The sequence below is a fragment of the Poromitra crassiceps genome (genome assembly GCF_964638095.1).
Source record: "Poromitra crassiceps genome assembly, chromosome: 5".
Lineage (NCBI taxonomy): Eukaryota > Metazoa > Chordata > Actinopteri > Beryciformes > Melamphaidae > Poromitra > Poromitra crassiceps.
The window spans coordinates 57,540,079-57,554,184 of record NC_139642.1 but is presented as its reverse complement, the minus strand read 5'-3'; the positions used below and the strand labels follow the sequence as shown (position 1 = coordinate 57,554,184).

Genomic DNA, 14,106 nt, shown 5'->3' with positions numbered 1-14,106 from the left:
ACAACGTCCGGGGAGGTATGACATCATCGATGACCTCACAAAGTCACGTCTGCCATCACAGTCTGCCTAGACCATCTGACATCGCTGATGACCTCACAGGGGAAACTCTGACATCATCATCGATGATGTTGCGTCGTTGGCGCCTTGGTTGGTGGGCGTCAATTGCCCCAAGAACAGGCCTGATGGTGGGCCATTATGGAGCATTTTCTACAATGTGTCTTTTCAAGGTTGCTTTAAGACCAAAACCTTTGCCACAGACTGAGCAATTAAATTGTCTCACCTGTGTGGTGGACTATCATGTGTCTCTTCAACTGTATGTTTTGACCAAAACCTTTACCACAGACTGAGCAAAGGAATCGTGTCTCACCTGTGTGGACTATCATGTGTGTCTTCAAGTGTCCTTTTCGACCAAAACCTTTACCACAGATTGAGCAATGAAATGGTTTCTCACCTGTGTGGACTATCGTGCAACTCAAGTGTTTCTTCCCCAGAACTTCACTGTTTCTCTGTGAGTCTAAACCCGAATGAGGTTCACTAGTTTCCATCCATTCTTCATCACTGTCTTCAGTCTCAGGTTCAAGAGAATCTGAAGTCTTGTCATCACTAGCCAGTTGTAAACTACTAGTTGGATCTAAGTTCCTGGCTGGTTCTGATACTCCACAGTCCTCTCCACCAGCTTCTGTTTCCATCTGTTCAGTTGAGCTGCTGGCCAGAGACTCTGCCTCTCTGGTCTCCTCAGTTTGGCTTTGATGAAGCTGTGAGGACTGAGGTTTCTCTTCATCATCTTCACTCTTCACAGTGAATGGGAACTTGGTGATATCAGCCTCCCCCAGCCCTTGAAGTTGCTCTCCCTCCTGACTGGTCCAGAGTTCCTCCTGTTCCTCTTTAATGTGTGGAGACTCTGGATCCTCCTGGTATAGAGTGGAGCTCCACTCCTGCTGCTCAGCGGGAACCTCTTCTTTAATCACCAACAGCTGCTGGAGATCTGGAAGCAAGGCTTCTCTGTGTAACCGCACAGCATCCAGGAGTTTTCCTTGCCGGTCGATCTCCTCTCTTGAATGAGCAGCTTCCTCCTCATACTCTGCTATCGTTCTTTCAAACAGTCCAAATATGTCTTCAACAGCCGCAGTTAGGCCCTGCTTCACCACCGCTCTCAGCTTCTGGACTTTAGACATTTTCATTTTCACACACGTTTCCTCCTGAACTATATAGGAAACGTTCCTGTCACTGATGATGATCTTGACATGATGTCACTGTTGAGGGTTATGATGCCACAGTGATGATGCCACTGTTGAAGGTTTTGATGATGTCATCATTGAAGACGATGATGTCAACAATGATGATGTCATAATTGATGATAATGTCATCATTGGTGATAGCGGGCGGAGATGTGAGTGCACTTTTCTAGGTGCTGAAGTAAGCGGTTCAGACATACAGACACCACTTAACCAATTTTAACTAAATAAAAAGAAGACAATTGCCAACACAATTGTTCGAGTGACATCATTGATGACATCACAACTGCCTGATGACATCAGTCGAGCAATTGCGTGACATCATTTCCAGTTGAGTGACATCACTTCACACACTTCCTTGTTGCCTCGATCCAGACCCAAAAACTGTCTGATGCATACCCAACCATAAGGCAGTTGGTGGGAATTTGAGCTGGTGATTCTACATTACTGTAAAATCCCACTGATGAAGTTGCACATTTCACAAAATAGAGAATTCAGTGTGAAAAAGACGACTTTTATGTGTTCCAAATTTGTGTGCAGTGTTAATACAGTGGTTATACAGTGGGGTCTGGGGAAAAAGAGGAATAATTTTTTCCACTATAATTCCATCCATGCATAAGTCCATTCCATGCAATGACAGAATGATTATTTAGTCATGATGACTCAAGGGTTTCATATAAAACATCTAAAAGCAAAAATCGTATCAGATGGGGGACCCGGGGACAAAATCAGATCAAATGGGGGTGTGTGGTCTAATTTGTGTCAGTTTAGCGGTCCCCTTGACATGAAGAAGTTTGAGAACTAGGCTACCTACCCTGGCTGTGGGGCATTGTACAGGTCTGAGATTTGAGTCATACATGTAATAGCATGGTGAGTGACCTGTGCAGTGTCCAGTTTATTCTAATGTAGCCTACCTCATTTGCAGTTCATTTTCTAGTAGGCTAGTCGTGTTCTGTAGGTAGCCTACCAGGTATGGCACCAATGTGCACACAGGGTAATATAGCAGCCATATGGGAGGCGCACATGGTTATCTTTGGGTTTGACAAGTACAAATAAATTTAGTGCGCTTTTATTTTGAAGACTAAAAACGCCCAAACAAGAAGCTTCTCCTTTGACACTCGTGGCTTGTACCATCATCTCGCGAGGTCACATTTGTAAACAAACCACCAAACAATGCTATCCCGCGAGACCACATTGTAAACACATGGGCTATTATCTTTTTTTGGTCGGTTGCTGTTCACCAAACGTAATGACAGTCTCTTCTCTCATAACGGTAAAGCTACAATAAAAACACAACGTTGTGAACAGACGGACTACATTTTATCCTGTCAAAGTCATGTGTCGGTCCTTTTTCTGATAGGTTAAGCATTTTTAAGACCCGCCCCTGCTGTCCGCTGATTGGCTGTGTGAAACTGCCTGTGTTTTCTGATTGGGTTTCAATTAAACAAAACAGTTCCGCAAACCTCTCGGTCTATTTTGACGTTTCTACAGAGAGCTCCTCCAATCTCCCAAACAAGTCCACAAGCTAGGTGACTATTAACGTACAACACCTCGGTTCGTATGTCTTCTCTTAAAGATACTATCTCTATAAAATATGACAAAGGTAACTGTTGTTTCAGGGTTGAAACGGTGTCATTTAGTTAGCACAGCAAGGGAGTTTGGTCAGCTAATGCTAACTGGCTAGCTAGCTAGCTAGGGCTCCCCATCTATCTAGCGTAAGCAACTTTATCCGTTAGCCATAACAGCTGTGTATTGTTTTGGCTTGACAATAACCTCGCGTCACCAGGCTCAGCTTCACAGTTGCCAGAAATGTTAACGTGTAGGCTGGTTGTGCAAGCTAGAATACGTGTTGTGTGTGTATGCGTAGCTGGGACTACAGCCCAGCGTTTTAGTCCTCCTGCTTTGCAAGAGGAGCGCACTTGCATCACTCCAGGCAGGCTAACGGTAGTTATGATAACATGTAGCCCATATTTGGCTCTCTGTTGTTGTTGATATAGTTGTCTAAGCGTGTGTTGTTGTTGATATCGTTGTCTAAGCGTGTGTTGTTGTTGATATCGTTGTCTAAGCGTTTGGCCATCTGAGTAGTGTGAGGTTCATTTGGACTTGGAGCAGATCTCCAAAATCAATACACTGTTTGCCAATTTGGTCAGCAGCCCTGGTACACACAGTTCACTCCTGTGTGGATAGAACCCAATGAAACTCTGCTTCTTCTTCTTGTCATTTGGTGTGACTTTAATAATCATCCAAATTATATATCTCAAAATACAAGAGATCTTGACAACACTTTATTTCCCCCCCAACAGCTACAGAGTATTTGTAACATGGCAACAGCTTAGTTACTGCAAAAAGTAGTGTGTTACTCTCAACACTGCTTATTATACCGAACAAAATTATAAACGCAACTATTTTGTTTTTGCGCCCATTTTTACGAGTTGAAATACAAGATCTAACTAAGACTTTTTCTATGCAGACAAAAGGCTTATTTCTCTCAAATGTTGTTCTGAGCACTTCTCCTTTGCCAAGATAATCCATCCACCTGACAGGTGTGGCTTATCGATGCTGATTGAACAGGATGATTATTGCACAGGTGTGCCTTGGGTGCCTCAGTAAAAGGCCACTCTGAAATGTGCAGTTTTATCACAACACAATGTCACAGATGTCGCAAGTTTTGAGGGAGCATCAGTGTGCAATTGACATGCTGACTGCAGGAGTGTCCACCAGGTCTGTTGCCCCTGAATTGAATGTTCATTTCAGTAACATAAGCCGTCTTCATTCTCTCCAAAGTGCTATGCTGACTTCAAATGGAACTTGTGAGGTTGTGGTTACAACATGGTTATGAAATGGTTACGACATTGGAAACCATGTACATGATAGGCGGAGGGCATAGTGCCTAGGTCGGTTATGTCCCCACCACCTTTCACGTTACGTGACACCCTTGATCCACCTGACAGGTGTGGGATATCAAGATGCTGATGAAACAGCATGATTATTGCACGGGTGTGCATTGGGCTGGTTACAATAATTCTGCCTTCAAATGAGGTTGTGTTGTTTACCATGTTCATGGGAAGAGTCCATATGACCCCCCCCCCCCCCCCCCCCCCCTCCTGTGGTATTCACAACTTGGGAAGTGGACGTTTTCTGAAAGCTCCGAGTTGACGTCACATAACTTCATGTCGGAAATTAAAAGGGTTTGGCATCCGCAAACACAATCACATTTCATAAAGATTGTCATATGTTATTGTATGGATGATCATATATCTCCAATGGAAAGTCATGCACAAATTCGAGGAGTATTTCTCACAGTGTTCTACTATTTTGGAGTTGCTTCAGAGTATTAAACCCAAGAGATGTTTGGTGAAACTTGATTGGTCCTTTGATAAAATCATTACTCACCTATTAAGAATATACTGTATAATCTCATGTCTCTTTCTACCACTGCAGGAGAAGAACCCGGGAGACAAAATGGCGTCTGACTCTCCGCGCAGACCAAGTCGCTGTGCTGGAGGGGTTGTGGTGCGAGCACAAGCTGCCACGTAAGGACAACAATCTCATTGATTTCATTATGAAATCCTCAGAATATGATTGATAATGATTTCAGTCAATCACAATGTAGCCTAGATCTTTACAGTATGTCCATCAGTCCATGTCCCTGATCCCAAAGACCGTGGAACACCCTGCCTGTTGAAAAAGCCCATTGAAAATGCTTTAGATAAGTTCTTTATATATGCAGTTTATTATTACTATTCTGTCTCGCATGTTTCAGGCTACAGAAACTTGATAGCCATCATATGATATGATATCAGTCAACCACAGATAGCGATCTAAAAATAGCAATCTAAAATAAGCATTCAGGTGAGAGGTGAGATGTAACTAGTCAGTGCATTATTATTATTATTCATAACAAGCTTTGTTTTTGCCCCTCAGGGAGCAGTCGTACATGGAAAGTGTGGTGACTTTCTTGCAAGATGTTGTGCCCCAGGTAACCTTTCTCTGTCATCTAATCACTCAACTACTATTTTCTTGTATAACTGATATCTGACTAAAGAGTAGTGGCTTTCATTAGGATGGAAGACCCTTTATACCCCTTTATACCCCAGCTAAAATGCTATGTACATTTTTACCTGCGTCTGTTGAGCCCAGTTGTTGTTTTTATCACCAACTTTATTTTCTGTCTTTCTCTAATGACAGGCGTATACTGGGGCTCCTCCCACTGACGAAAAAGAGAAAATCATTTGGGTCCGATTTGAGAAAGCAGACATCAATGGTAAGTCTGTCCCTGTCGGACAGCTTGATTTTAGAAAGCAGACCTCAGTGGTGAATCTGTCCCTGTCGGACAGCTTGATTTTGAGAATGCAGACCTAAGTGGTGAATCTGTCCCTGTCGGACAGCTTGATTTGAGAATGCAGACCTCAGTGGTGAATCTGTCCCTGTCGGACAGCTTGATTTGAGAATGCAGACCTCAGTGGTGAATCTGTCCCTGTCGGACAGCTTGATTTGAGAAAGCAGACCTCAGTGGTGAATCTGTCCCTGTCGGACAGCTTGATTTTAGAATGCAGACCTCAGTGGTGAGTCTGTCCCTGTCGGACAGCTTGATTTGAGAATGCAGACCTCAGTGGTGAATCTGTCCTTGTCGGACAGCTTGATTTGAGAATGCAGACCTAAGTGGTGAATCTGTCCCTGTCGGACAGCTTGATTTGAGAATGCAGACCTCAGTGGTGAATCTGTCCCTGTCGGACAGCTTGATTGGAGAAAGCAGACCTCAGTGGTGAGTCTGTCCCTGTCGGACAGCTTGATTTGAGAATGCAGACCTCAGTGGTGAATCTGTCCCTGTCGGACAGCTTGATTGGAGAAAGCAGACCTCAGTGGTGATTCTTCAAGATTCAAGATTCAAGATTTTTATTGTCACTCCATGGTACAAGTACCACGTGTGAAATTCTTGTGCTGTGAACTCCGTTTACAACATAGTACAAATATAACAGGGCATTGGAGTGCAAAAACAACAAGAGACACAACAAGCAATAAGGCAGTATAGTGATAAGACAAGTCAGAGACAGTGGCATATTCACTGCACATAGGTGCACATGTCGTGTGCATACTTTAAACGTGCTTAAACATTTTAAATTCGGCGTATTTGACATACAGGTGCCAATAGCATATTCCTTATTAAACATACAATTAAACTCAGCGTTTTAAATTCGGCGTATTTGACATACAGGTGCAAATAGCATATTCCTTATTAAACATACACTTAAACATTAGACATACAGTACGTAATGGTAGCAGCTACAGTACGGTACAGTACGGCTACTTCACTATTTGTGTATGTTAAGGAGTCTCGTGGCCTGCGGGAAGAAACTGTTCCTCAAGCGATTTGTGCGTGCTTTTGGAACCCTGTATCTTCTCCCTGAGGGTAACAGGGAGAACAGGCTGTTGTGGGGATGGTTTGTGTCTTTGATGATTTTCAGGGACCTCCTGAGGCACCGCTGTTTATACAGTTCATGCAGTTCTGGCAACTCACATCCTGTTACGCGCTGGGCCGCGCGTCTCACTCTCCGTAGCGCCCTGCGGTCCATGGTGGTACAGTTCCCGTACCAGGTGGTGAAGCAGCCAGTCAGCAGGCTTTCAATGGTGCCTCTGTAGAAGTCCGTAAGGATTTCTGGCCTTCTGTCCCCGTCGGACAGCTTGATTTGAGAAAGCAGACCTTAGTGGTGAATCTGTCCCCGTCAGACAGCTTGATTTGAGAATGCAGACCTCAGTGGTGAATCTGTCCCTGTCGGACAGCTTGATTTGAGAATGCAGACCTCAGTGGTGAATCTGTCCCTGTCGGACAGCTTGATTTGAGAAAGCAGACCTTAGTGGTGAATCTGTCCCCGTCAGACAGCTTGATTTGAGAAAGCAGACCTTAGTGGTGAATCTGTCCCCGTCAGACAGCTTGATTTGAGAAAGCAGACCTTAGTGGTGAATCTGTCCCTGTCGGACAGCTTGATTTGAGAAAGCAGACCTCAGTGGTGAATCTGTCCCTGTCGGACAGCTTGATTTGAGAAAGCAGACCTTAGTGGTGAATCTGTCCCCGTCAGACAGCTTGATTTGAGAATGCAGACCTCAGTGGTGAATCTGTCCCTGTCGGACAGCTTGATTTGAGAATGCAGACCTCAGTGGTGAATCTGTCCCTGTCGGACAGCTTGATTTGAGAAAGCAGACCTTAGTGGTGAATCTGTCCCCGTCAGACAGCTTGATTTGAGAAAGCAGACCTTAGTGGTGAATCTGTCCCCGTCAGACAGCTTGATTTGAGAAAGCAGACCTTAGTGGTGAATCTGTCCCTGTCGGACAGCTTGATTTGAGAAAGCAGACCTCAGTGGTGAATCTGTCCCCGTCGGACAGCTTGATTTGAGAAAGCAGACCTCAGTGGTGAATCTGTCCCTGTCGGACAGCTTGATTTGAGAAAGCAGACCTTAGTGGTGAATCTGTCCCCGTCGGACAGCTTGATTTGAGAATGCAGACCTCAGTGGTGAATCTGTCCCTGTCGGACAGCTTGATTTGAGAAAGCAGACCTCAGTGGTGAATCTGTCCCTGTCGGACAGCTTGATTTGAGAAAGCAGACCTTAGTGGTGAGTCTGCCCTTTGCTGCATGTCATCCATCCATCCTACATTGGGTTGGTCACAATAAAAGGCCACTCTGGGGTGTCTGGGTAGTGCCGAGGTAAAAGCTCTCACCTACAACTGCAGAGACCCTGGTTCAATCCCCGGCAGCGATACTTCTGGCTTGGTCAGACGTTCCCCCGGACACAATTGGCCGTGTCTGTGGGTGGGAAGCCGATGGGGTATGTGTCCTGGACGGGGCACTAGTGCCTCCTCTGGTCGGTCGGGGCGCCTGTTCGGGTTGGGTGGGGAACTTGGGGACTAGCGTGTTCCTCCCATGCGCTACGTCCTGCCGGTGAAACCGCTCGCTGTCAGGTGAAAAGAAGCGGCTGGCCAGTCACATGTATCGGAGGAAGCATGTGCTAGTCCAGGGTCCCCCAAATAGCGGCCCGCAAGCGCCCCCTATGTTGCCTGCGCTGGAATCGCTTGATTATGTTTTTTTACAGTGCACCTGAACGCAACATGCAAGATAGGCGCTGCTCTCCATATTGACCTGGCTATGAGCCCCTGCCCCTCTAAACAAACACTGGTGCAGAGCAGTGAGCAGTGTGTCTCATCTCTCAGCTCGCCTCCTCTCCTCTGTCTTTTTACAGTGCAACTTAAACGTAACGTGTAATGAATAGACACGTGCTGCTCTCCTGCTGCCTTTTCACCTAATGTTGATGAGATCAGGCCAAATGAAATGTAAGAAATTACTGTTCAACGCTGAATAAGAGTCCAATGTTCATGTCATTCTGGCCATAATACTCTACTTCTGTTATAACATTTCAGTCTGGGATATGGAATATTTTTCAATAATCTTGATGACTAAAGGGCTAAAAGTAATCTCACGTGTAATAAATTACTGTTCTACATTGAGGAAGTTTGAAGTAAAAATTTAAATAATGAACTCGTTGGTTTTGGATTTATTTAGCTTCCAGAGTGCATTTTTGTTCTTGTGTGACCCTCAACACAGGCTTTGCGAATCCCGGGCCACTTACTGATACTTATGCTTAAATTAACCCACTCATATTTTGGTTTATTTCAAGAAAAGCATTTTGGCTGGTGGAAATTCTAATTGGCTGGTAACTTTAAAATCTAGCAGCCATATTGGCAGGTCGTCAAAAAAGTAAATTTCAAGCCCTGCAGGGAGAGCAGGTGGTGACATAGGAGTGAGTGAGGAAAAGGATCAAATATTGGTGGTTAAGACTGAATAATCACATCATCACAACTGTTAATTTAAAATGAGTTATTCCTATAAACCTGGCTTCAAATGCCCAAGTTTTTCACCGGCGACCAAAGCCGGCGTGCTGTTCGGCCCCCAGCCCTCGGCCCTCAGCAAAATGTGGCCCTTGCTGGAAAGTAATTGGGGACCCCTGTGCTAGTCTATGGCTCTCCCCACATCGACAGAGGGGGGTGGAGCAATGACTTGGCTTAGTACAATTGGGGAGAAAAAGAAAAGTACCTGAACGGATCTGGTACTGACAGGTTTCAAAATGGTTCTCAAACCAGTGGGTGACGTCCCGGTAGCTACGTCCATATTCATTCTACAGTCTATGATGAAAAAACCAATATCATTTTGAGAGTCAAGTGAAATGACATTGCCCCATATTTGACTGTGGCTTGATTTGATTACTTTCTGGAGCCAAGTCAAGTGTGTTAAAGTGGCCCCTCACAAAGATATTATGACACAGCCACTGTCTTTCAATGTAACACGAAGGGCCTTTGGGCTCTTTGTCAGCCATGTGATCGTTCATTTCCCTATAGCGTCCAGAGTTCTGCTGTATCACAGATGTTCTATAGCGTCCAGAGTTCTGCTGTATCACAGATGTTCTATCTATAGCGTCCAGAGTTCTGCTGTATCACAGATGTCTGCATTTCGTGCGCCAGATCTTGAATTGGGTCTGACAGTTGTTGAGTCTGTGAGGCTGCTGGAACCTTGCTTATCTGTAGAGTTTTGCATGTCGGACAACCAGGAAATGTTACTTGACATGTCACAGCTTTACTTCTTGTCATGCCCGAGGTGAATCAGACGGATGATGTTTTTATTCAGTGAACAGAGGAACTAAGTTGAGGGATGATTTCTGTTGAAAGAAATTTCACTTATATAATGTAATGAAAAAATGTGTGTCCTGTGTGATCACGGCCTAATGTGGATCCATTTTGGGGTTCGAGACATGAACATCTTTGCAGGTTGTAGGTAGATCTGCAACGATTGGTCGATTAGTCGATCACCATAAAATTGATCACCAATCACTTTTTTTATGACCGATTAACTCATTCACTGCCAATATCTGACTGGCATTTTTGGCACAGGCCAAGTATTTCCATAATGTTTGGTCATCTTTCAAGACCCACAGTAAATTCTGTACTAGGACTACAGTGATGTCCAATACCTCGAAATGAAGATCTAAGTCTCTACTTTCATCCCCAAAAAGAAAGTTAGCTTTTAGCATGTTCTGTACTCTACTTATAACCCTTTTTATACACCCCATGTTCACCAAAAAAGCCTGTCTGTGAAGAGAAAAGGGAGAAAAAAGCATTTTTGTAAAAGGGCACAATCTCAGGCATAACTCACTCTCAATTCTTTTATTTTGAACTGTATTGACATCAGACATGTAAATATTATTCGTTAGGACACAAATGACAAAAAAAAAAAATATATATATATATATATATACACACATGAAGTGCTTTTTTTTTACATTCAACAATACAGTTTACTCGGTGTGAGTGTGCAGACAGACAGACAGACAGACAGACACACCGACAGACAGACAGACAGACAGACAGACACACACACACACACACACACACACACACGCACACACACACACACGATCCCCCTTTTAGATTTCTAACCCAACATAGGATAAGCAATAACCACGCCCTGTGGCGCTGGGATTGGCCAGGAGCAACACTGGAGGGCACGCAGCCCAGCGATTTCATGAACCAACTGAAGAGCTCTTGAGAAGGACAGCGGGCTGCTGTGAGTGCCTTCTGCCCGCTGCTGCCTAGCTGTTCCTGTGTTTATTTTTGATTTGTTCTGGTCCTCGTCCTCGTCCCTGTCATATCAACTCTGCTATTTGATCGTTCCCGTTTTCCCCTCGGCTATTCAACACGTCCTCACCGCCCTCGCAAACTGATCGATCATTTCCTCATTCCTCCGATGATCAAACACATCTCTTGATTACTTTCTCCCGTTTTCTCATGGCTGGCACAGAGGAAGGCGACTCCAGCTCGTGCAGCGCGCCGAGGGCGTTTCAATGTAGTTTCTCCTGTCTGCACAAGGAAGCGTTACCCGTTTTGCTGCTTTTCCTCTCGCTCAATTTCAAAACAACAGCTGCGGTATGTGTTTGATCGCGTGCTGTCGGCTACCCTTTGAAGGCAGGGACCTGTGTCTGTGTGACAGGCTGGGCAAGTGTTTGCTGCAGGCGCTGCACCAATAAAAACAAAAACACGTCAAACACGTCCTTGGCGGGGAAGGCCATTGCTGATAACACGTCAAAGACGTCTTTGGCGGTGAATGAGTTAATAGACAATTTTTTAAAGACAAAAATACTAAAATGATCTCGTTCCAGCTTCTTAAAGGTTTCTTTAGTCTTCTATGACTGTAAACTGATTATCTTTGGGTTGTGGACTATTGGTCAGGAAAAAAGGAGACATTTGGGGCTTTGGGGAAAAAGTGATAGACATTTTTCACCATTTTGTGACATTTTATAGACTAATGACTAATAAGTTAGTCGAGAAAATAATCACCAGATGAATCGATAATGAAAATAATGGTTAGTTGCAGGTCATAGTACAGGATGGTTAAACATCTGTCTTACTTCTCTGTTTGGACCAGACACGGCCCGCAACCCAGAGTTCATGGAGATGCACAGCGGCACGACCGACCCTCCCCTCTGCCTGATCATTGGCTACTCTGACGGGATGCAGATCTGGAGCATATCGGTGAGTTGACACGCCTGATGGACCTGAACACACTGTGGCCACACTCACTTAAAACTTAAAAGCATACATTTCTCCATTTTTCACCTGGACCCCATTGTCCCAACTGACAGGCCAGTAGTAGCCTGGTAAACCAACTCACATTTTGTTTCATTCTACAAAACAAGGACATTTAAGCAAGGACATGACTATGTACCAGTGGAGTTTCTCAACAGAAAAAAGACATGTTCGTCGTTCTTCCGAGTGGATTTGGATTTGACTGGATCTGACGCTGATTGGCTGAAGGACTGGATTTGGCGATGCTGATTGGCTGAAGGAGTTGTCTGTCAGACTGATACGTAGAGTGAATCAGGATGGTTTTAACCAGGCTAGGCCAGTCGACTCTCCAAAAGTCAACCCCAAAATCAACCGGAGGAGGTATTTTGAACACAATAGCCCTCGTTTATTAAACGAACGTAGGACAGAAAACTGGGCATACAGTCATTTCCACGCAAAGCTCTGCGTTTATCAATCTGGACGTGAGTGGAGGCTACCATCAAATTTCACATCAGGTCCCCTCTCGTACACGCAAGCTTGAGTCAGCGTGGACTCACGGTGCATTATTAAATCTGGCTAATTATTATTAGACCATATTCTGACTGACATCTAGGCATATGCAGCCACATATTCATCACTCAAAAACACGTAGCCTATGGCTAAATATTATATTTTGTAAAGCCCTACAATGACCATGTGCCACTCGTGTCATCCAAACATTTCCAATAACCCCAGAGCACTGTAATGTTCAAAAGTCCAACTGTATTGAAAAAAGGATGTAATCAATAACATCTTTTTATCAAATGAAATACTCAGCTTCAATCTTTTTTGTTGGCGTTTAGCCTTTTCTATTATTCTAATCTATTCTAATCTATTATATTACTAACCCTAACCCACCCCAGACATTCAAATTTCGGTATCGATAATATCATCAGTAATCAGTGACATCACCAGTCACATGTAACAGTATGCTGACTTTTTTCCTAAAAATTCTGACATTAAACTCTGAAGTCTTCTGACCTGGGGCTGGGGTGGCTCACCTGCTGGCTGCTGGTCACAGCTAAAAATATACTTAGGTCAAAAAGAAAAGTCACATACCATAAAATGCATCATATTCATTTTAATTTCAGGTTAATATAGTCCACCCAAGATTGAATACTTTGTTATTTTCACAGTTAACCATGTTGTCTACAATACACCTGACATATACAGTAATAGCTAAACTTGATGATAAATCAATTGATTCATTCAAATGAAAAACAATGCAGCTTAGGCTTTAAAATAATAGTTCACCTAAAAATTTAAATTGACAGATTACCTACTCACCCCGATGCCAGTTGAAACTCAAGTGAAGTTTGTAAATCCATATAACACAATCGCTGTGCGTGAACACACACAAACAAATAAATAAAATCCATTATTTAATCAAAATCGAGTTCTGCATTGCATTTACTTTCGCATTGTCAAGTAAAATAATGAAATATGCAGCATGGAGTATCTAGAACTAGTATAAATGGTACTTACTATAACTTATTTGACACTGATATAGTCAGTGTCCCAGCTGTGCATGGTTGAGCCCAGTGGTTCCTAATAGTCGTTGTGGAGAGAGACCCAGAACACTGGTGGCCTTCTATCCTCCCAGGCAGGTAACCTGTATTCACCTGACATCAGGTGCCAGTCACTGATTAGATGTCTAGAAGGAAAAGCAGCACGGCGGGCCCACCAAGAACCAGTGCTTTAGCTTATGTTGCTGGTTTTGTTCATATAAGCTTATGGCCACTAGGTGTCATTGTTGACCAGGCTATACTCTTTATTTGATTCATGATTCATACAGTAGTACTACTCGGCCTTCAATAACAGGAAAACATTGTTTTCATATGCTGTTGAGTGGTGAAAATGAATTACAATCAAATGTAAATGATCTACTATATAAAAAAGAAAGAAGGGAAAAACAAAAAGTAAATCCAACAAGAACTGAGGGGGGGGGGGGGGGTGCAAAAGAGGGCAATTGAAAAAGACGTAAGATGTTGTAGCTTTTATTTTTGCATTTTCTTTTAATCACTTTTGCACCTTCTGTAAATAAATGTCAGCACTTTAGTGCATCAGCTGGCCTCTTTGGGATTAATTCCTTTACCATCACTGTGCAAGTCCTTGTTAGTTTCTTTTGATCTAGTATCACACACCTGAGGCAAACGCTCCACTGAGCAATTTGACCATGACTAGCCCGGCTGTTTGAAAGATCTATACATGGTTATGGACGTCTAGG

At 43.8% G+C, this 14,106-nt stretch overlaps 1 protein-coding gene across 3 annotated transcripts in view; it reads left to right on the top strand.

The window, feature by feature from the left end:
- The first annotated feature begins 4,692 nt into the window (after positions 1–4,692).
- The window catches only part of bcas3 (BCAS3 microtubule associated cell migration factor), a 472,230-nt gene continuing 462,816 nt past the window's right edge, over positions 4,693–14,106 (top strand). For all 3 annotated transcript variants that reach the window (XM_083637179.1, XM_083637180.1, XM_083637178.1), the window contains exons 1-4: positions 4,693–4,768; positions 5,160–5,214; positions 5,424–5,499; positions 11,701–11,807. In XM_083637179.1, the coding sequence (XP_083493305.1) occupies positions 4,698–4,768; positions 5,160–5,214; positions 5,424–5,499; positions 11,701–11,807 (309 nt within the window). In that variant the 5' untranslated portion in view covers positions 4,693–4,697. The remainder of the gene's footprint in view (positions 4,769–5,159; positions 5,215–5,423; positions 5,500–11,700; positions 11,808–14,106) is intronic.